We start from the raw sequence: 23,512 nt of genomic DNA, 5'->3' as shown, positions 1-23,512 counted from the left end.
CTACCAGACTGGGCTTGAGTGCAGGGACCTTGTCTGGGAATCCCAGAGCCCAGCCCAAGGCAGGTACTGGGGGAATGCTTGTGGAATGGCGCCGCCTGCATTCTGACCTCTGGCATGGAGGCACTCAAAAGATGTTCTCGCTCCCATTTCCACGCCTAGCTCTGGCCCCGACAGCTAGAACTCCTCCCAAGAAAGGGTTTGGGTTCCTCCCCAAAAGTACTGAATTGGGCCAAAGCTGATGTTCCTTAACCCCCCCACCCCCACGTGGACTGAAGAGCCAGGGAACTAGAACTTGCTGTTTGACACGTTGTGTGACAGGAAGTGTTCTGGGACCACCCTCCATAGCTGCCCCTCACTGGAACTATAAGCACCAAGCACACGTTCCTCAAAATCAGATTTATGTGAAACCATATCCAACTTTTTTGCATTTATTGTATACCTTAAACAGCCACCAACACTCCGTTTTATGCAGTTCGTGGGTCCGTGTTCACAGGGCATGGGCTGGGACAGCAAGGCTCCTTTACTTCAGATCTTTGATGGCAATCTTCCCCTTGTCCCTTAATAGGCCCACCTCCTGGAGGCAGCAGGAAAACTTGGAGGTGCCCCTTTTCAGTTACTAGAAAGGACTTAGAGGATGTGGGAGCACACAGCAAAGATGAGAGGCAGACTGCTCAGACTGCCCAGGTCTGAGGTCTGGGGCAGGATGAGGACGACAATGGACACCACAGGTGAGTTTTAGCAGCTGGTTCGAGATGCTGGCAGTTGATACTAAACTAGCATAAGAACAAAATGTTTCTTTCCCAAAGGCAAGTGGAAACATTATTTTGGAGAACCTGGGGTTTCATTCAGACAGACAGGCTAGAGTTGTGAGATTTTTCGTTAGCATTTCTCTGTGGAGGATCGGGAGGCCAGGATGGACCAACTTCACCTCCTCCCCAGTCTTTACAGCTGGATACCAATGTGTCAGTGCAAGCTTGCAACGGGCAGTTCTGGGCGCCAAGAAGTGCCAGAGGAGGCTTCTTAGAATAGGCAGCCAGTCCAAGGTGATGGTCCCAGCAGCCTCAGGATCCCTCTTGCCTAGACCATCCACATGTCCAAGCTCTGGGCCAGGCTGGCCTCTCTTCAGAGGGATAGCAGCAGGTCAGAAGCCATGGTTTCATTTAAATAACTCTTAAGAACAGAAGCCACTAGAGCCAGGGTAAGTGATCCAGGCACAGGTTCAACCAGCAAGTAGGTGCAGAAACTTCCTTCCCATGTGAAGTGGGCACTGTATTGTCTTCATTAGAATATGAGAGCTGCCCAGCCATTCACTCCCTATTTCCAAGCTCAGGTAGAGTCAGGGCAGTAGGGGGAACACAGCATCACCCAGGCTAGTCAGGAACCTCACTTTGAGATGAACAGCTCCAGGTAATGACTGGTTCCCTAAAGCAGTCATCTGGGCTCCAGAACCAAAGTCACATTCAGGAACAACTAGGTAAGAGCACCACAAGGCCAGGCAGTTAGCTGTTCCTAAGAAAGGCCTTTCCCCCACTTTGCCCAATCTGGTCCTGGTAGGAACTGGAGCAGATGAGTACTGTATGCCACCCAGCCAGGCCAGCAGCTCCACACGTGAGGCACAGCCACAGGCCAAAAGAATGTCTATACACTCTGTGCAAGTACCAGGGACCTTCAGTGCTCCTCAGTGGTGTCTTCTGGTGTGCCACTGGGACCTGTCAGTTCTGAGAGTAGTCTTTGAAAGTTACTAAAGTACATATAGTTAAACTCTAGTCAAGTTCACCTCCCCACAGTGGGGACTTTAAAAACCTTACTACATAGTGATACTCATTAGACCAAAGGCAGATCTTAATTAGTAGAAAAGGGTGCCCCCCTCAACAATGCTGGCTCCAAAGGTAACTTTTAAGTACTAGAGGACGAGGTGGAGTTCATAGAACAGAGAAGTAGTCTCTCAACCTTCTAATGGCGAAATGAAAAGTGTCAGCAGAGCTTCAAAGTCTACTCTAAAACCCAAGTCATTCCCGAAATATTTAAAATAAAATCAGTCAAATCACTTCTTAAAGCAGAAAGTTAATCAGAATTTCAAAGAAAGTGATTCTATTCTGAGACATCTACAGCCCACCTTCCTGGCCTGCCCCTTTTGCACCGGTCAAATGAAACAAAGGCACATAATCTCTATTCTCAATTAAAAAGCAAACTGAGTTGGATATCTCCTTGAAAAAAAGGCCCATTTGTGGAGATGACAGTTCAGTGGCCCCTGACACACAAAAGACTCCTTCTTTTGTCTGCACTAAAGAGAAGTGTCAATCCAGAGACAGTCCTTAAACTGGCTGATCACTGGAAACAGGAGAATAGTGGAATGTGTACTGGAGAGGACAGCAGAAATTCCGTCCAACTTTGCCTTAGCTGGGCAATCAGCAGGTCTAGAAAGGCTGAGTGATGTACCCAAGGCTACCCTGTTGGTTGGTCTGCTGATTCTCATTTCTTTTTATTTGGGTAACTATGATGAAATTGCCTCTCCCAGAATCATGTTACCTACACAGAGTTTGTGTCCCTTTGACTACTGGGTCAAGTGGTGGAGTTCAAGTTCATATGGATCATTGTGAAGTATTATGACATCAATTATAGCCACAGAGGGTCAGGGGAGTGCGAGCTCTGTCTCCACTGACACATGTAGCTTACCACACTGTCATTCATGATTCCAGTTATTTTCCTCAAAGATCCAAATTTTCCATGACAATCATCTGGGGTTTTAATAACAGCACCTAGAAACAGAGCCTAAACTTTGGCCTGTTCCTTTTATAAATAAATAAATAAATAAATAAATAAATGCAGTTTGGAGGGCAACGTCCCACTCCACTGACAGTCTTCTTCCCAGGGACACAGGCAGGCTCCTTCCTTCCCCAGACTTATGTAAACATGGGCATTGGCACAGTTAGTGTAAGAGCAGCAGCTTCTGTCTCCAGATTTTGGTGGGGTGGGCGGCTGGGGGAAGCTTTCAGTTTTTCTGATTAGCGGGTGAATACCACTTACTCTGTAGTCAAGAGGCTGATGGGCCAGGCCTCAACCTCGGGGAAGCAGGGAGGTTTCAGAAAGCTCCTTGCTAGGATCTCTAGGTTCGTCCTTGAGCTTCTTATCTTCATGGCTGGGAAATACATCTCCAAGTTAGAAAAAAAACATAGAAATCACTTCTCTTTAAAAAGGATGGCCCTGGGGCCAGAGAGGGAGGGATTGCACAAGGCCATGAGCCAGCTGGGGTTGGAGGATAATGCAGGAGTGGGGGTCTGAGCTCACAGCGTACTGCCCAGAACCTGCCCACATTAGAGGGGTGTGAAGTCACCAGGAGGGAATGGTCTAGACTGGGCATACTTCGGACACCTACAATGGTCCTCAACCACTGGGACCTATAGGGCAGGGAGAACTAACCCTGCTGAGCAGCTCACTGTACAGGTCAGAGGACGAGGCTGCCTTCCCTGGTGAAAGTGGGATTCACTCCCAGCCCAGAATGGGCAAGACACCATTCTCTCCCACCCTCAGCCTCACCCATCTCCCTGCTTCAGCCTCATGGCTAGCTCACCAAGGCTTCCATATGGTTCCTGGCCTTGCCCAGGCCCTGCTCTTGAGAGGGCAAGGAGGGGAGAAGGGAAGGGCTGCCACATAGCCTGTGCCCCAGGCCCCGGCTGGGGATGAAGAAGCAGGAGGAGCAGAACTGGGGTCCCAGGGCTGGCTGGTGAACAGGTGGGTACCAGCCTAGGAGAGAAGCTCCAGGAGCAGTCTCCAGATGTGCACGGTGCCAGGATTTTCAAAGCCGGCTCCTGCAGGGGCAATGCTGGCTGCCAAGAGGAAGACTTCCCGCTGGTTATCGATAGCCTGAAGGCCCAGCTCCTGCTGCAGCTCCACCACACTCATGGCCTCGCTCAGGTCCTGGGATGAAACAGAGATGTCAGGCGGGACTGACAGTGTTTCCCAACAACCCACCCTTGTCATCTATGAAATAAACTGTTCTTCGGCTCCCTGGGGGAACACTGGGGCCTAAGTTCTCTCACGGCCACTTGGTCTAAACTCTCTTCCTCATCTCTGACTTTCTTGGTATCAATCTCTTTCCACCCCGTCATTCTTACCCACAGCCACTGTGCTAAGAAAGAGCACTTCCTCTAAGTCAGGCATTGTGATAGGCACTTAATCTTACTTAATTCTCACAGTCCACACTTAACTGCTGAGGAAATAAGCTCAGGGAGGTGAAGTCATTTAGCCAATGAAACAGTGATAAGTGGCAGAGCCAGGTTTCAAACTCAGGTTGGCTTGATGACCAAGTTTATAACCTTTATAGGAATCCTAGCTCAGTTTCCTAAACTTAATGGTGGAGAGAGAGATCTTACAGTAGGGTCACTTCCAGACAAGGGCCTTACCTTCCCTAGACTTCTAGAAACCCAGTGACATGAAAAAGAAGCCACTACACAACATGGCTGGTGATGGTACATTTTAATTTCAAGCCTAGCCCAAGATTAAAATGATTCTTCTTGGAGCAATTCATAAGAGTGCTGGGACCTCAGGTTCAAAATCACTATAAATTATAGTTTATATACAAGATGATGATGTGATTCACTGTCCAAACTGGGGTACTTCTTTTTATTTTAATTAATTTATTTTAACGTCTTTATTGGAGTCTAATTGCTTTACAATGTTGTGTTAGTTTCTGCTTTATAACAAAGTGAATCAGCTATACATATACATATATCCCCATATCCCCTCCCTCTTGCGTCTCCCTCTCACCCTCCCTATCCCACCCCTCTAGGTGGACACAAAGCACTGAACTGATCTCCCTGTGCTATGCAGCTGCTTCCCACTAGCTATTTTACATTTGACCCCTCTAGGCGGTCACAAAGCACCGAGCACCAAGCTGATCTCCCTGTGCTATGCAGCTGCTTCCCACTAGCTAGCTATTTTACATTTGGTAGTGTATATATGTCACTGCTACTCTCTCACTTTGTCCCAGCTTACCCTTCCCCCTCCCCATGTCAAACTGGGGTACTTCAGAGACTCAAAGTAGGTATTATTAATAGTTATACCAGAGCAACAGGCATAAATGGGGGCTGTCCCAGGCAGACCAGGACATATGGTTACCCTATTTATAAATGACGGTCAAGTATTTCCTGATAGGCAGAGGGAACCTGAAGTCAAAGATGGACAGCCTCTCTCCAAGCCAGGCTGGAAACATGCCCCACAGCTATCAGGACCATGGGCACAGGCCACATGAAATATGACAGGACTCTATACTGTGGCAGAGAATGGCATCTTAAGTGTGTGATGCCGAGAGTTGCTGGGCCAGGAGAGGTAGAGTGAAGAGCAGGAACTTTGAGGAAGATCTAAGCTCAACTCCTGGCTTTGCCACATACCAGCTGTAACTTTGGGCTAACAGCAAGGCCTATAGTGGGGTTTTTGTAAGACTGAAGTGAGGTCACGATTACCAGGTGCTTAGCATGCTGTAAGCACACAATAAATGTTAGTTCTTATTATTTAATCTGTTCAACTTCTTATCACTTCCTAGCTATAGCTCTCTGATCTAGAGTCAGAAATCATATGGACATAGAAGAGTGGAAAAGGTGCAGGTTTTGGAGTTAAGACATTCCAATTTTACTATTTTCAAGGTGTACAAAATTTCTCTGAGCTTCAGATTCCCCATCTGTAAAATGGAAAGAGTATCCCGTATCTTGTAGGGTGAACAGAAGCATAATATGAAATGTTATTTGAAACCACACCTGGGAAATAGTGGACACTTAATAATAATTTTTCTCATTTCTCTAGGATGACAAATGACAGGCAAAGAGGAAGGCAGAGAGAGGATGAGGATTAGGAATGAGAAAAGAGTACAGGTAGCAGAGGTGGGGGACAGTTTCTCAGCTAAGCGTTGCAGGTCATGGGCCTGGGCCCGAATACCTCTCCAGTGCTCCCTGTCCCTGCCCAGGCATCTGTGGATCAAGCCCGCCTGGCCTGAGCCAGCCTCCCATGGCCCTCACCTGCTTGTTGGCCACGATGACGACAGGCAGGTCAGGGTCCTTGTCCAGTAGCTTGTGCAGCTCCTGTCGGGCCCAGGGCAACCGCAGCCGGTCAGCCGAGTCCACCATGAACACCAGCACGTCTACTTCATTCACAAACTCCTTCCAGTAGAAACGCAGATTCTGGCTGCCACCGACTGAGGAGAGGCCAGGGGCCAGCTCAGAGCCTCCCTGGGCCCTGGCTCTCTACATATAGCCTGACCCCACCCCACTTCCTGCCTTCCAAGGCTCCACTGGCCAGGAGCAAGGGTAAGTCCACAGGTTCCAGAGCCAATCAGACCTGGGTTTAGCTCCAGCTCTGACAGCTAGGTCGCCCTGCGCAGGTCGCTACCTCCGAGCATCAGTCTCCTCCTCACTGAACTTACCTAACAGGTTGCAGCAAGACCCAAAGGTACCACATGCAATGCACCTTTCACAGGACTGGTGTATACTATATGCTCAATAAATAGTACTCTGGTTCTTTCTCCTGGGCTGCCTTGCCTCCTCCCAAATCCTAGCTTCCTCCTGGGTCAGTGGCAGCTGTGGTCAGCAGCCAGGGCTCCCTGCCCTGCCTGTGCACAGCCATTCTCCATTCGGCTTCTCTTGTTCAGTCTAGTCGCCCCATTTTCTTTCCTTGGAAACACCATACTCAATAGTGTCACCAAGTGGCTGCCCAAGTAGCACCCCCAACCTGGGTTATTCCTGTTCCCCTCTGTCCCTCTGCAAAGTCCCCACTGGTCATCCTGCATCCTAGTGTTTCTGGTTATACTTCTGACACTTGTGGGCTCTAAGCTCTTTGAGAGTTAGAGCTATTTATCTCTGGATCCCCCCAAAGCCCTCAGCACAATGCCTGGCACATAGCAGGCACTCAACAAGTATATACTGAGTGCTTACTAGGTGCCAAGCACTGATCTGGGTGCTGGAGATACAGAGGTGAGCAAGGCAGGCAGGGGCCCTGCTCTCAAGGAGCTCCCTCCGTAACCAGAAACAACACAGCAGTAACACATAAACACATTCCACAAAGGAAGGAAGTAAAACAGAAAAAGTGAAAGGGGTGGGGTGAGGTGGTTGTATGTGCTGGTGGCTTTGGACTGGTTGGTCTGGGAAGGTGGTCTAAGGAGGCAGCATGTGAGCTGAGTCTGGGATGACGAGAAGGAGCTAGTCATGAGATGAGGCAGAGAGAAGCAGAGCAAGATCCATGTCTTCGAGAAACAGAAGGCTGAGGCGCCGCCAGAAGGGGAGAGGAGGAAGCCATGACCAGCAAGGCTGCCCAGGGCTGGACCACACAGGGCCTGTAAAGCCACAGTGAGTCTGTGGGGAGCCCCTTAAGCATTTTAAGCAAGAATGACATGATCTGATACGGGTTTCTGAAAGATACCTACGGCCAACATTGAGGACAGAAGTGGAAGCAGGAAGACCAGCAAGGAGACTGTTGTAGTCCTGACAGGTGACCACGGCTTGGACCAATTAGGCAGAGATGGAGGTGGGGAGAAGTGAACAGATGCAGACTCGACTGGAGGATAAAGCTGACAGAACTAGCTAATAAAATGGATATAGGAGGTGTGGGGAAGGCAAAAGTCGTCAAAAATGCACAAAGTGCTCACTCTCAGCTGGGCTGCAGGCCAGGCACTGTAGGAGACCACAGTGAAGTGTGTGCTGTGGGAGGGGAAAGCCCCAGGACTTGAATGGGAGATCTGGGTTTGAATCCAGGTTGGGTGACCTTACTGAGCCTGGGATGTTAACAGGGCAGACCCCTGGGTAACATGAAAACATCAAACCCCTTCTTCCAAGGTGAAGGGAGGGGGATACTGTCTCTGCCAGACAGAGTGGGCCTTAAGTGCAGAACCCCCACTTGAATTTTCTGTGTCCCTGGCACAAGAGATGGAGACAGGGAAAGCTTGTTGAAAGGACTAAATCTCAGGTGAATGTCAGCGTTTGCTACAGTCAGGGAGAAAAGATGTAGCCAGGGCAGGCTAGCAGGCAAGGCCCTGAGACCAGAGGAACTGGACCCATTCAGGCCAAAAGCCAGGTCCTCAGAGTCCGATCCCACCACTTTAGGACCTAACTAAACCCACCTAATCTTTATGGTCTGAGTCCTTTGGCTGGCAGGAAGGCTACCCGTCCATCCCCACTGAGTCTGTGGCTGAACACAGGTGGTTAAGTACTGCTGCGCTCTCAATACCCTCTCTCCCATCCTCTCCTGGGATCCCAAGAGGCCTAACACTGAGGGCAGGAGGATGCTCAGACCCTCTCTGATCACTCACTCAACAAGCTCTCCCAGGTACCTGATTGGGGCTGGGCCCTAGAGGCCAGAGCTGGATCGGATTTATCGGTGCCCCAGATGCCTAGTCAGGGACACAGGGTGGTATGTGGCAAACACTGCAGCAGGAGGAGCTCTTAATCTAGCCTATAGGGGTCAGAGAAGGCTTCAGAGGGATATCATGTTTGACTTAAATCTTGAAGGATGAACAGCAGTTTAACAAGGGAAGAAGGGCTTTCCGGACTGGGGGAACAGTGTGCATGCAAAGCACAGAAGATTAGAAAGAAAACAGCAAGCACCCTTCAGAAGATTAGAAAGAAAACAGCAAGCACCCTTCAGAAACAAGCACTGCGAACGGTGCTTAACATCGAGAGTCCAGAGCCAGATAGTCTGCATTAGCTGACCGGCAAGCTGCGTGCGCTTGGATAAATTATTTTACTGGGCCTCGATAAATAAAAAAAAAATTATTTTTCTGGGCCTCCTTTCCTCACATATAATGAAGGTGGTAACTGTTTCCGGTTTTATGGAGTTGTTGGGAGGATTTTTAAAGTGATGTCTGTCAAGGGCTTGGCATACTGGAAACTTTAGCTGTTAGTATCTCAGTGTTAGGCATGTGGGCTGCAGTAAGGGTGAGGGACAGGGGTCGACCAAGCCAGAGTACAGAGCTTGGACTATATCCTGTGTCGCAGGGAGGCGTGGGAAGGACTTTCTACAGGGGCGTGTCCTGCTTAGATAAAAAGCCACAGCTTGGGTCCAGCTGAGATGATGGGGAGACAGCGGGAGACACGGGGGGAGGGTCTGCTCACTCTCCAGCAGGTCCACCTCGAAGTTCTTGGTGGGCAGCCGCACGGAGTTGAAGCCCCAGGTGGGGATGTGGCCTTCCAGCGGTGGCTTCCCGGCCAGCACGCGCAGGAACGTGCTCTTCCCAGAGCCATCCAGCCCCAGCACCAGCACCTCGCGCTGCTCCAACTCCTCCAACGCCGGCTCCTCGTCCGCCTCGTCCTCGGGCTGTGGGGTACGGGTCAGGCTGCGGTTGGCACCCTCCCGCCTGACCCTTCCCCATAGAAGACCGAAGGCCCAAAGCGCCCATCCCCGCCCTGCCACCGTTAAAGGGGCAGCCAGACCCGCTCTGCTGCAAAGGGACTAGCGGGGCCTATGGAGTCCTCAGTCTCAAGACCCGTTCTTCAGGTTTTTCCTGAGTGACCTCGGGCAAATTCCTACCCCTCGCGGAGCGTCAGCCTCCTCAGACTGACAATCCCCACATTCCACAGCGAAAGGAACAACCGAGTCGGGGTAAGGCGCAAATGAACCGCGCGGGCCGGGTGAGGGGGCGGAGGGCCTCTCCCGGCATCCCCCGGCCCGCGCGCACTGCGCAGGCGCCGCGCGGGCGCGGGCTGGGCCCGGCGCCGGCCCGCCAGGCTACGGCTGCCCAGAGGAAGCCCTAGGCCTACGGCGGCGCAGCATAGCACACTCCCCCAAACGCCCACCCGTTCCTCGGTTCCGGGACTCCCGGCCGCCCGACGCGCGTCCACCCGCGCGAAGCCTGCGGCGTCAAGCTCCCGCCCCGCAGGGCGGCGGTCACACCCCTCTGCTGCGCACGCGGAGGCGCAGATCCCCTCCAGGTACTCACGTCCCATTCGTCCCACTCCGGAAGGCGGGCAGGCTCCGTGCCCCACCAGGCTTCGCCTCCGTCCCAGCGCCGCTCCCGTCCGCGGCCGAAGTAGGTCTTCCAGAGGATGAAGATCACCGAACCAAGCACGGCCGCCGCGCCACCCAGCGCCAGCACCAACGGGCTTAGCGGCCGCGGCGCCATCGGGCCGGGCGAGGGGCGCGGGTACCGGCTGCACAGGCCGAACCAGCCGGCCTGCCGAAGATGGCCCCGCTGCGAACTGCCTCGGCCGCGCCCACCCACCCAACCGAGACCCGCACTACAAGCCCCACAATGCACCGCCGCTGTCGCGACAGGCCGCCCGCGCCCTGACGGCTGGAGTGGGGGCGCTGGCCGGAGCGCGGGGACCTTCTGCCCACTCTGCAAGGTGCGATGTGGAGCGAGAGGCTGTGCCTGGGCAGGACAAGAGGCGGTGATACTGGCATCTACCGAGCACTTGCTGTGTGCCAAGGGGTTAGCTCACAGCTGTTCTAGGTTACCCCTTAAAACAGTGCCTCTTAGAAGGGAAAACCGAGGCCCAAGCCACACCGTAGTGCTTTGGTGAAGCCTGCATTCAAACCCAGGCGATCTGTTTCCTGCATCCCTCAAGATCTCGGAAAGGAATTCTATGGGATGGCAGGTTATGGAGTGCAGAAACAGGACTGGAACCCAGGTCCATGACTGTTTGTACGCTCTACCCTGCCTTGGCTGCTGCCTGGTTACCAGGGGTTCTGCTCTCTTGTGGTCTCTTGGCATCCTGATGAAGCAGGCAGGTCCAGGAGTCTGTTTAGACCTGACCACTTTGTCCTCCGTGACCCCAGTGACTGCCAAAGTTTCCAGATGTAACACAAGGAGGAAAAGCAGGAGAAACGGGCCTGGGTACTTAAGAGGAGGACCCTGTGAAGAGAATGGGTATATTTTTACTGTAAACCACCTCAAGCCATCTTATACAACAGGGAGGACTCTGGGCTTTTTTCTAGTCATCCCCCGGTATGCTCAGATCTCTCCTGTTTCCTCTGCCTCTGGTTGCTACCTCTCCTTTCCATTTTAGCCCTGCATTGCCTATTCTTTGACCCACCCACCCAGAGAAGCTGTTCTCACCAGGGTCTCTAACAAACCCCTTGTTGGTAAATCCCTTGGTGGCATCTTAGTTCTTATCTTGCTTGACCTCCTGGCACCATTTAACACCGTTAAATCTTTTTTTTTTTTTTTCAGTACGCGGACCTCTCACTGTTGTGGCCTCTCCCGTTGCGGAGCACAGCCTCCGGACGCGCAGGCTCAGCCGCCATGGCTCACGGGCCCAGCCGCTCCGCGGCATGTGGGATCTTCCCGGATCGGGGCGCGAACCCGTGTCCCCTGCATCGCCAGGCGGACTCTCAACCACTGCGCCAGCAGAGAAGCCCTTTTTTTTTTTTAATTTTATTTTTGGCTGCATTGGGTCTTTGTTGCTGTGCATGGGCTTTCTCTAGTTGCGGCGAGTGGGGGCTACTCTTCTTTGCAGTGCGCGGGCTTCTCGTTACAGTGGCTTCTCTTGTTGCAGAGCACAGGCTCTCGGCGCGCAGGCTCAGTAGTTGTGGTGCACGGGCTTAGTTGCTCCGCGGCATGTGGGATCTTCTCGGACCAGGGCTCGAACCCATATCCCCTGCATTGGCAGGCGGATTCTTAACCACTGCACCACCAGGGAAGCCCCAACACTGTTATATCTTAGCAGATGTTTTAATCTTCTTGGGCTGTCGTAACAAAATACCACAGACTGGGTGAAAAACAATAAGAATTTAGTTCTCACAGTTCTGGAGGCTAGGAAGTCCAAGATCAAAGTATCAGCAGATTCAGTTCCCAGCTAGTGCCCTCTTGACTTGCAGGCAGCCACCTTCTCACTGTGTACTCATGCGGCAGAGAGAGTGAGCTCTGCTCTCTCTTCCTCTTATGTGGACGCTCATCCCATAGTGGGACCCCACCCTCTTGACCTCATTTAAATTTAATTACCTCCCAAGAGCACCACCTCCAAATACTATCATTACTATTACACTGGGGATTAGGGCATCAACATAATGTATTTTGGGGGGATACCACCATTTGGTCCATAACAGCAGGTTTATAAAGAATGCTTCTGCTCCCCAAGTTTAGAACTAATGGAGAAGACAAAGAAGATGTTCAAATGGAGAGAAAAATGTCATCTTTGTTGTCAATAAATGCTGAATTGGAGAAAGTGGCTTAGACATGGGGCCGAAATAGACTTGCTGATACTTTCTCCTGAAACAGATGGACTACCCACCAGATCAGTGACTCAACTCATCATGCAAGGGCAGGAGTTTTATACTAAGAATATTAACAGCCAGTATGGCAGAGGCACCAAATAGTCAGAAAGAGGTAGGCACTGAAGTGAGAACAGAAACTGTCTAGAAACCTTACAGGGCCAGGCCCCTCCCGAGCAGTCAGAGCGCATCCTGATCCACCATCTCTACAGATGGGCAGGGCAGAAGAGCCCAGAAGCAGCTGGGCTGAGCATACCTACTGTCTTCTCCCAAACTCCCCATTCAAAGAAATCATTCCTCTGGAGAGAAGTAATGCTTAGCAAGAGAGCCTAAGAGTATGACTCCAGTCCTGTGTTTCAAACTGTAGTTTAAGACCATTAGTGAATTGTGAAATCAATTTATATCATATATATGTTATATATATATATATATATATGGAATACAGTGGACAATAACACCCTCTCATGAAACTTTTGTTTTAAGGGTGTGTGTGTGTGTGTGTGTGTGTGTGTGTACGTACTGGGGTACCATGTAAAATATCTATACCTTTTTCATGCTTTTTAGGAGATTTTCTCAACCTGATCTTAATATCAATACTTGCTTATTTGGTATTTCTTTGGCTATATCCACTCTGCTATTCACCCCAGACTTTGAGGTCTTTATTTCATCTATGACATTTTTCATGTCTGACTCTATAGTTGGTTCTTCTGTATGACTTCTTGTTCCTCCTTCATATTTCCCCAATCCTCTCTTTTCCTTTTTAGAATAATACTTAAAATGGGTATTTCATTTCCTGTCCTGCCTAGTCCATGAACTCTGCTGTGTCTGGATAAGGTTGCCCTGTATGTTGTCTTTCTCTTGATGGGTGTGTGTCCCTCAGCTGTCTCTTATCTGCCCCTGTGAGCTCCTATTTCTTTGGGGCCAGGACTGAGTGCCTGGGGGAGGGGGCAAAGCCCAAGTGTAGCTTGAACTTTTCCTGGTGAGTTGAGAAGGAGACTCGTGTACAGTCTATACCTCCTGGTTTATACTGTCCTGAGCAGACATCTGCATCCCTGTAGTATCTCCCTGTACCTCTCTCTATCCAAGTAGGACTCTTACTAGAAGCTGCCACCCATGGTTGCCATAACCTAGTGCCTAAGGTATCAGGAGGGCGGAGAGGATTGGTGGAAGAGAAGCTAAGGTACAGGCCAGTTCACTGCCTTGTACTTGTTTTTGACTTCCCTCCCCACCCAGAGGCTGTAAGCCACCCCACCCAGCCAGTGCCTTCTCAGCCTGCAGTAATAGTATGGTGACAGCTATAGGGCTGGCCAAGGTCTGCCCCCGGGCAAGGTGGGGAAGAAGAAAGTGTGTGTCTATCAGAAAACTCTGATGGGGCTGTGTCCTATTCTGCTCTGGGCTGCCATTGTCCACACCCCAGCCCGGCCCTCTTCTGGTAGCCACAGGGCTAGTTTCTCTGATCTGCCAACTTCCCTGTGACTCCTGGGTATCCCCCTGACCTGGGGCTGGCTTGTGCTATCTGTCAACTTGTCAGCTTATCTCCACCTCCTAAAAGAGAAAACTGAAGCCTGGAGAGAGGAAGTGACTTCCCCAAGACCACAGTCAATAAATGATGCAACTGGGGTTTGTACCAGGTCTGTGTGATTGCAAAACCATGCTTTAAATATCCTAGATCCCCCTTTACAGTCGCTGGAACCTAGGTCCACTCATTTTATCATACTTTTCATCTGAAAAAGAAGCAAAACTGAGTTTGGCTCTGAAGTCTCTCATATGTGTTGGAGGAGAGAAGAGTAGCAGGGTTAAAAGTTATTAGAGCATAATGAGTTATGTGAGGAGCAGTTAACAAAAGGCCTTCATAGGAGGTGAGGCAGCTGACTGAGAAATGTTGAGTGTGATGAGAACTCAGGAAGGCTTCTACTGCATGAGGTACAAAGATGGTTAAAGGGGATCCCACAATAATTTTCTTGGTGCTCTTAACCAAAAGGGCAGTGGCCGTAATGGCTCTAAGGCAAGGAAGGTGTCCCCATGCCACAGGGTCCAGTTGCTGGCTATAATACCCTAAGCATCAATGGTGGTCCCATGTTTTTGGGTGAATATCCCCAGGGCATTCTTTTCCTTTTCATAAACAAAAAGGAGAAAGGGAATCTGATAATTGCAATGTCCAAGAGCAAGTGGGTTCATCAAACTCTCCTTTAAGGCCTTGGAAACTATGTTGTCTGGTTCTCATAAAATTGGGTCCAGGTTGTTATTGTTTAGTAAAATGTTACAGAGGTTTGGCCATAAGAAATTTGAAATCCAATTTTGGCAGTAACCAACTAGCCCAAGAAAACCTCCCAGTGGGCACTTAGTTTTGGGTTTTAGGAAACTTAGGACACCATGAAGTCTATCTGGATCTGAGTGTAGCCCTTGTTCTGATACCAGATATCCTAAATATCAAACCTGGGTTCGGGCAAACTGCAATTTTTCTTTGGTGAACTTCGGTCCCTTTGAGGCTAAAAGCTTTAGCAAGTGGATGCTGTCTTTCTGTGAGAAACCTTGAGAAAGAGAGAAAAGAAGTAAATCATCTACATATTGCAACAAAGTAGAACCTCTAGGGAACTTTATATCATCCAGATCAGCTTCTGGGATTTGCAAGAAATAAGAAATAATGTCTCAAGTAGAACCTTGAGACATTACTGTCCAGGTGAATTGTTTTTCTTCCCAAGTGAAGGCAAAAATGTAGGTAGGTAGCTTCATCAACTAGAATACTAAAGAATGCACTGCATAAACCATGCTTTAAATATCCTAGATCCCAGATATAGGATATATCCTATATCCTAGATCAATTACAGTAAAAAATTTACATCTGGTGGGAATGGATGTTAGCAACATACAAGGATTAGGAACAACAGGGTGGAGGGATAACAGTGTTGTTTGTTGCTCTGAGGTGCTGCACAAACCTCCACCCTTGACCCTTAGGTTTTCTCACTGGTAAAATGGGAGTGTTACAGGGCTACTACAGTGGATAATGAGGCCTTGAGCCTTGTAACTGTTATGGGCCTTATGCCCTGAAGAACTTCTTATAGGGTGTTAACTAATTCTGGGGAGAGGTTTTGAGGGGTCTGTATGAATCTTGATGGGAGGTACGCTATGAATTTTGCCAACATCAGTTGGAGATTTTGCCCAGAAGGGGGATGGTAGCTGATTCAATAGGCACAAATGATCTGTGTTTCTAGAATAAGCTCTAATACTGTCAGAAATGGAACAAATAAAAGATGTCAAAGGATCATTTAATTCACCTGGTGGGTGACTTTGATGACTACTGTCAAATTCTAGAATTATTTCCTTTTTTGGGGAGAAAGAAATTCTGGCATGATACTTTTTTATTTCTTGGCCACACCACACAGCATTCAGGACCCAGACCAGGGTTAGAACCCATTCCCCCTGCAGTGGAAGCACGGAGTCCTAACCACTGGACCACCAGGGAAGTCCCTGGTGTGATACTTCTGTAAGAAGTCTTGGCCTAATAAATGGATGAGGTGGAGGAACTGAGGAGAAAGGCATGTATATCTTTCAAAGGGTCTAGATAAAAAAGAATAGGTTCAGGGACAGGAAGCGCTTGAGGTTCATTAGAGATCCCCACTGTTTGAACTGTATTAGTACTCCGAGGCAGGGGCTGCTTTATAGTAGTGGGGTTGAGCACTGAGAGTGTGGCTGTAGTGTCAGTTAGGATGAGAAGAGACCCATCCCATATCTGGAGGAGTGTTCCTCCAAGCTGATTAAGAGGGAGGATTGGGAAGCGGCCCTGTAGTTCCTTGGAGCCCTGTCAGTGAGAATTGGGAAGAAGTTGGAAAGGCTGGTTAGAGGGATAATGGTGCCTGAAGTGCTTGAGTCTGTAACAACCTCTTTTCCATGTCCTGGCTCTTTGCAGTAATAGCAGAAACTGGGAGGGTGTTGATTTTATTGAGGGGACTTCATTTTTGGAGTTGAAGATTAAGAATTTTGGTGGTGACTCACCTACAGTGTGAGAGCTGGTTTGCCCGATTACCTAAATCTAGAGTGGACATAATTTCCCACTTCATCCTGGTCCTTTATATTAGAAGGGAAAGGTCCTTGTTCAGCCCACTAATAAACAGAGTTAAAAGTTACCCATGGGGAATCAACATCTGAAGGAAGATGAGAATTTTCTTAAAAAATAATCTGAAGTTGACTGTAATAGTCATGAACAGGTTCATCAGATTTTTGTGGGCAAGCTTGAATTTTGTCTCAATCAATAGGCTTTGGAAAAGCCCTAGAAATTGCTCAGTGAAGTCACCTAGCAATTGAACAAGGCTGATCATATAATCAATTAGTGGGCTGCTCTCCCAGTTGTAATTCTAGAGCCCTTTCATGATTTTCCCAATTAGGGGTTTTTATCTAAGGCTGGGCCACTGACAAGCATATTAACTAGCTGATATAAGTTGGAGAAACCAGGTTCATAAGTTTGAATGACTATACTTTTAAATTCCTCAGCAAATCCGGGAGGACCTTCAGTTACTCTGGGAAAATCTTTTAACTATGGCTCGCAGTTTAATTTTAATCCAGGGAATATAAGAAATTAAGGGTTTTTCTCTGGGTCCTCAGGAGGCTTAATTTTAAAGGGACAGATTTTCCTCTGAACCTTTAATTTTAAAGGTTCAGAGGAAAAGGGGGTAGGGAGAGTTTCAGAAAAAAGGACAAGTTTGGTGAGAGATTTAGCATGGGGGACTTGAGAGTATAGAGGAGGTGTAGGTGGTATAGAAGGGAAGGAGGAAGATGGCGCTGGGAGCAGGGCCTGAACATGAAGAACCAAGGGAGAGAGAGATAAGATGGTGTCAGAGGCAGAATGGGAGACAAAGAAGCCAAGGAAGAAGAGTCCAAGGCTTTGGGAGCCATTTTGTTTTTCTTCATTTGCCATACTTAATCTTAAAATCTTATTTTTCAGAGAGGCAATTTTAGACTTCTGATAACATTGGGAATCCTCAAAGTACCAATTGAAATAGGCATACAACTCAGTTCTGGAAATTTTTTGAGCCATTTTAGTCCAATTTGTTTTTTTTTTTTTTTTTTTTTTTTGTGGTATGCGTGCCTCTCACTGTTGTGGCCTCTCCCGTTGCGGAGCACAGGCTCCGGATGCGCAGGCTCAGCGGCCATGACTCACGGGCCCAGCCGCTCCGCAGCATGTGGGATCTTCCTGGACCGGGGCACGAACCCGTGTCCCCTGCATCAGCAGGCGGACTCTCAACCACTGCACCACCAGGGAAGCCCTCCAATTTGGTTTTAATGAAATTAAGTTTGTGGATTTCAAAAGTTCCTCCAAATGGCCATTGATATTCTAAATTGCCTTTGGTTGGGTTGGTCCATTTGTTGAAATGTGCATGAAGAATGATGCAGTTTTTAAACATAAAATCATTCAGAGTCACTATAGGGAGGACACCCTCAAACTATTTAGGTAACTGATACCCTATTTCTTACAGGTTTTTCTCTAGAGTAAAAACAATTTTCAAACAGCTCAAACAACTTGAAAGCTGATACCATCCAATTCTAAGGAAACAGGTTGGTCCCAGAGAAGCCAGGCCAAAGACTTTCTCAGTCAGTTTCTAGAGAATAGCCCCTATTCCTAAGGAATGGGCTGACAGCTGAACTGGCACAGTTTCAGTGAAGCAGTTCTTGTTCCCATAGGAATGGGCCCACAGCTTCTCAGCCAGCTTCAATTGAAACATTCTGATCTCAAAAATCAGACCAAAGTGCAAAAAAAGTACTCGCATACAGAACAAGACCTTAACCAGAAAGATGAAAGCTTTAAGTAGATCCCCCCAAAAGCCTGGAGAGCTTCAAAGGCAAAGAGAGTGTGAGCTTGATCCAGGAGGAAGACCAGGGTTGGTGAGAAAAGCAGTGAGTGACAGTGGGCTCAATTGTGGGTACTGCATCTGTTTGCTCACCAGTCCTCGAACCAGCGGGGATCATCTCTGGCCCCCATATGGGCCACCAAAATGTTGACCTAAAATAAAAAGACTGCCAGATATTTCTCCAGCCAAGGTGGGTTTATTCAAGATGAGCAGAGAATTGCAATTTGGGGCCTGCAATTGTGGGAAGCCATGTGCAAGTCCTTGCATGGCAAGGGAAGGAGAACTCTTTTATAAAGGGGAAAAGGAAGCTGGGAGGGCTACAGTAAACAAAGAGTCCATGGCTTTTCACTGGATGAGTCCTTGTCAGGAAGGAAGAGGAATCTTTCTTTTTTCTTTTTTTTTTTTTTGCAGTATGCAGGCCTCTCACTGTTGTGGCCTCTCCCGTTGTGGAGCACAGGCTCTGGACGCAGGCTCAACGGCCATGGCTCACGGGCCCAGCCGCTCCGCGGCATGTGGGATCTTCCCGGACCGGGGCACGAACCCGTGTCCCCTGCATCGGCAGGCGGACTCTCAACCACTGCGCCACCAGGGAAGCCCAAGAGGAATCTTTCTTATTCCTTTTGGGCTCTGTTATCATCATCACAGAGTGTGAGAGCTCCCTGCTTCTGGTCTCCTGACTATTTAATTAAGGTTTCTGTTTATTAATTTTTTTACACTGGAAATAAATACCCAGGAAGTTCCCTCCTCTCCCCAACTCTCTGTAGGGGCTATAGGGACCCCTAGTTGGGAACCATTGTTACATGCAAAGAAAACTGGTCTTAGAGTCAGCAAGACCTGAACAGGGCACAGCATAATGGTATCAGAAGGATCTGGGCTCAATTTCCAGACCCACTGTGACCTTCATCATGCCACATAACCTCTTTGAACCTGTTTCTTCAACTGTAAAATGAGGATAATGATTGTGCAGACACTGTTGGTGGAATATCCAACAGAGCCACCCCTCTGTTTTTCTTGCTAACAGAATCCCAACTTTATTTATTTGGTATGTGCTCAGCCTTGGGAGGAGTCATGACTTAAAACTAAGATGATTGGAGCCTTCCAGTTCCTGTTGATCAGTTTTAGTGTAGGGGTGAGCATCTGGCTCAGTTCTGACCCAGGGGTTGTAGGTAGAAGACTGCTAGCCTTCTAGGAAGTAATTTTCTCCCTTCCCACAGAGAGTGCGGTCATGTGAGGAAGCTCTGCTTTGTGAGCTGGAGCGACCACAGTTCAAACGTGAGGTCCAAGCCTGCAAATGAAACCCAACTTGCTGAGGGAAGGCACAAAAGGGAAGGGAAAACCCAGGTCTCTGAGGATATTATGGAGCTTCCAAACTAATCCGAGGTCTAATTTCCTACAGACTCCTAAATAAACAACAAATACCTTTAGGCCATTGTTAGTTGAGTTTTTCTCTTGACTGCAGCCAAACGCATCGTAACCAATGTAATGATCCTTATGGATGAGGCAGTGTATGTAAGAGTGTCTATTCTTGTGCACACGATGTAGGCACTCAAGTGATGTTAACTTCCTCACCTCCTTTGACCCTTCATCCTGCTCACCCTATTGAACCCCAGCCCTGGTTGAATCCAGGGTGTTCCTGCTTCCAGACCATTAAACTATGCTCCTGAAGACACACAACTAGACACATTGGCACAATCAGTTACTCATGGTGACCAGCCTCAACTGGGTCATCCACACTTTCCCGTCAGTTTCTCCTCCTCCACGCTCTGAAATGGCAATTTCAAATCTTTACATTCTTCTCTCTTTGCCCCTCACCTCACCTCCCCCTCTCTGCTCACAGACAGAAGAGACAGCTCATCTCCTACGTCACCGACAACAAAAAAGCCAGTAGAGGGGGCCTTGCCCATCTCCTCCACCAAACACACTGAAAACTTCCTTCTTTCCGAGGCCAGCCCCTCACATGTCACATGCTTTGGACCCACCCCAGGGTGGTTTTTAGATCTCCTCTGCCCTAGCCTGTCCTTCCTTACAACATTCCACCACATACTGTACCAAACAAACATATTCAAATGTACTCATGTCCCATGTTAAACATATTGCTGTAAAACATTTAAATAATTAAAAAGTTTTTCTTTAAAAATTACTTAGCTACAGACAACTTGTCTAATTTTTTAAATAAATTTATTTATTTTATTTATTTATTTTTGACTGCGTTGGGTCTTTGTTGCTGTGCGCGGGCTTTCTCTAGTTGTGGCGAGCGGGGGCTACTCCTTGTTGCGGTGCGCGGGCTTCAGTAGTTGTGGTGTGTGGGCTCAGTAGTTGTGGCACATGGGCTTAGTTGCTCCGCGGCATGTGGGATCTTCCCAGACCAGGGCTTGAACCCATGTCCCCTGCATGGGCAGGCAGATTCTTAACCACTGTGCCACCAGGGAAGTCCCAAGTTGTCTAATTTGTGATTGACTATGTTTTTTTGCTTTTTGTTTTTTTCGGGGGGAGCACTAAGTTGCTCATTGGGAGTATTTTTCAAGGTGAGAAAAATCTAGCTCTCAATTTGTTTTCAAATGCAACGGCATCTTTATGAGAGTTAAATATTATCATAAAGGAAGTTGATGTAATACTCTGTTGTGCGGACATTTAATTAAACATATTAGTTTTGATTCTGCAGTTTTAAAAAACTCTTGGAAAATCATTTAACTTTTAGCGTTCAAAGATGTTTTTGTGAGTCTCTGAAAAACCTGTAGGCCCTAGGTAATTGATCAAATGCCAGGTGGCCCTTCCTGCATCTCAGGGCTCTTAACCCCTTACTCACCTGCATCTTGCACACTTCCCTCTCTGCTGATTCTTCCCAATGCATTTAAATGTGCTCAAACTGCCGTCCAGATAAACCCCAACCCTAATAAAACCTGGCTTAACAAAATCACCCCAGGGCCCGTTGCATTAACCTTTCTAACTCTCCCCTCTCTTCCCCTCCCCACCCAAGGCCAACTATGGACTTGTTTACACTATGTCCACTTCCAGGTGGCCCCTCACCCCCATGGCTCTCAGGGGAAAGACCAAAATCCATACCTTGGCCTATAAACCTTGAGCTGGTGGGGGCTCTGCCACCTCAAGGACTCTGCTAATTGCTCCCCACCCTCCAATTCTCCTCAGACACAAGCTTTCTCCTGCCTCCGGGCCTTTTCCCTTGCTTTGGTGCCCCACGTGGAGCACCCTCTTCCACCTACTTCCTTGCCTCTGTAACTCGTATTTCTCTGGGCACCCTCCCCTGATGTTCCAGAGTCAGTCCCCCTATTACATAGCACTTGGTGCTATTGCCTCCTGATATCTGGCTTTTAATTATTCATAATCTCTCATTCGTTGTCTGTCTCCTCGTATTAGTTTGGTAGGGCTGCCATAACAAAGTATCACAGAGTGGGTGGCTTAAACAACAGAAATTAATTTTCTCACAGTTCTGGAGCCTAGAAGTCCAAGATCAAGGTACCGGCAGGTTTGGTTTCTTTTGCAGCCTCTCTTCTTGGCTTGCAAATTGCCTCTCACTGTATCCTCACATGGCCTTTTCCCTGTGCTTGTGTAACTCTGGGGCCTCTTCTTCTTCTTATAAGGACACCAGCCTTATTTTAACCTAATCACCCCTTTACAGCCCTTATCTATAAATACTGTTAAGTTCTGAGGCACTGGGGTTTGGGATTTCATCACATGAATTTTGGGAGGACACAAGTCAGCCTATAACATCCAGGGACCCTTCCCAGTGTATCCTGAGTACCACGCATAGTACCTGACACAAAGTAAGAAACAAAAACACATTTTCTAGCTAACCAACTGCCCCGGACTAACTTTGTGACAGTGGCCGGGTTCCTTCTGTTCTCTGCACCTTAGTTGCTTCATCTGTGATATTAGGCGGGAGAAGTTTGTCTCTAAGGACAGTCTGACAGCTGACCAAGCATCCTTATTTTTTTCAGTGAAATCTTTACCCCTCACCACTAGAGGGCGGTGTTACTGATCTTTGTTTCTTCCTTGGGAATGTGCCTTCAACCCTCTAGCCCCAGGGACGTTAAAGTGGAGGAGCTGAGGCCAAGGATAGCCAGCAGCGAAACTATCAGCTGGGCACTCAGCCCGTCTTGAATTTCAACTCTGCCGCTTCCTGGCTGAGGTATCTTATCCAAAGTTCCCTTGAGAGTGTTAGTTTCCTCTGCTGCGAAATGGGCAATGGAAATGGACAATGCCTAAGCACTACTAGGTGGAATGCCTTATCTGTGCTATTATAGGGGGCAGATTTCCAGAGTTCCAAGTCTAGAGATCCCAAAAATGCAAATGCCCCACCTGCTACTATCCCAGTGACCAAGTTTCAGTCCGCTGATGGGTCGTGAGAATGTTGACAGGTCTATCTAGGGAGTGGACCTTTCTGAGGGCTTGTACTGGCCAGAGAGTGCAGATGTCTAGAGGAAGGCAGGTGGGCAGAGTCTGGTTCCACTCTCTGCCCGTCCCCCATGAAGTAGAAATGCAGGATGATTTGGGGCATCCTGGGTGGATGTAAGAGAGATTCTGGTCAATTTCAGAGGCTCCAAGTTTATTAAGGTATGAAGTGCCCAAGAAGGTGCAAAAAGAAAATTCCAAGTCAAAAGTATTTAGAAAATTAGTTTCGGGACTTCCCTGATGGCACAGTGGTTAAGAATCCTCCTGCCCATGCAGGGGACACGGGTTCGAGCCCTGGTCCGGGAAGATCCCACATGCCGCGGAGCAACTAAGCCCGTGCGCCACAACTACTGAGCCCACACGCCTAGAGCCCGTGCTCCACAATAAGAGAAGCCACCCCAATAAGAAGCCTGCACACCGCAACGAAGAGTAACCCCCACTCGCAGCAACTAGAGAAAGCCCATGCACAGCAATGAAGACCCAACGCAGCCCCCCCCAAAAATAATAAAATAAATAAATAAATTAAATATTTTTTTTAAAAAAGAAAATTAGTTTCGTGGTAAGTGTATGTTGTAAATATACATAAAAAGGCAACCAGATTCCCTGGTCAACCACACACAGGGACCCTTGACTGTTGTCTGCCCCCAGATAAGAACCAACAATCAGACCTCAAAGACCAACCTCCCAAGGATGCTGCCACTCTTGGGGAAATAAAGTGGCTGTGACAATTAAAAGTAGGCTTGGCTAAGAACCAAAACCAGAGGGACTTCCCTGGCGGTCCAGTGCTTAAGACTTCACCTTCCAATGCAGGGGGTGTGGGTTCGATCCCTGGTCGGGGAGCTAAGATCCCACATGCCTCGTGGCCAAAAAACCAAAACATAAAACAGAAGCAATATTGTAACAAATGCAATAAAGACTTTAAAACAAAGAAAGAAAGAAAAAAAGAACCAAAACCAGAGTGAGAAAAAAAGCACAGAAAAGGCAGTGGAGGGGAATCTCTATTGCTGCAAGAGATCCACCCCCGGCACTGAGAAAAATGGCCTGAGATCAAACAGCTCTGAAGGTGC

At 48.5% G+C, this 23,512-nt stretch overlaps 1 protein-coding gene across 2 annotated transcripts; it reads right to left on the bottom strand.

Moving 5' to 3' along the window:
* Nucleotides 1–392: 392 nt before the first annotated feature.
* Nucleotides 393–10,278, bottom strand: ARL10 (ARF like GTPase 10). 2 transcript variants are annotated; one of them, XR_004037234.2, is made up of 5 exons: nucleotides 9,920–10,278; nucleotides 9,096–9,297; nucleotides 6,012–6,187; nucleotides 3,572–3,918; nucleotides 393–3,139 (listed from the first exon to the last, which is right to left on the bottom strand). XR_004037234.2 is itself a non-coding variant. In XM_030846846.2 (4 exons), exons 1-4 carry the CDS (start codon nucleotides 10,100–10,102, stop codon nucleotides 3,745–3,747), a joined length of 735 nt encoding a protein of 244 aa, XP_030702706.1. In that variant the 5' UTR covers nucleotides 10,103–10,278; the 3' UTR covers nucleotides 393–3,744. The 2 variants fall into 2 exon arrangements, 1 of the variants encoding a protein (XP_030702706.1); XM_030846846.2 differs by having other exon boundaries at nucleotides 393–3,918.
* Nucleotides 10,279–23,512: the final 13,234 nt, after the last annotated feature.

Source organism: Globicephala melas, chromosome 3, assembly GCF_963455315.2.
Source record: "Globicephala melas chromosome 3, mGloMel1.2, whole genome shotgun sequence".
Lineage (NCBI taxonomy): Eukaryota > Metazoa > Chordata > Mammalia > Artiodactyla > Delphinidae > Globicephala > Globicephala melas.
Note: the sequence above shows the minus strand (reverse complement) of the source record. Positions and strands in the feature narration are given on the sequence as shown.

Excerpts from the sequence above, each read along its gene's own strand:
- ARL10 (XM_030846846.2), bottom strand. The coding sequence starts at position 10,102 with ATGGCGCCGCGGCCGCTAAGCCCGTTGGTGCTGGCGCTGGGTGGCGCG. Across the intron at positions 9,298-9,919 it reads CGGAGTGGGACGAATGGGAC|CCCGAGGACGAGGCGGACGA; the intron begins GTGAGTACCTGG and ends CGTACCCCACAG. Across the intron at positions 3,919-6,011 it reads TCATCGTGGCCAACAAGCAG|GACCTGAGCGAGGCCATGAG; the intron begins GTGAGGGCCATG and ends GTTTCATCCCAG.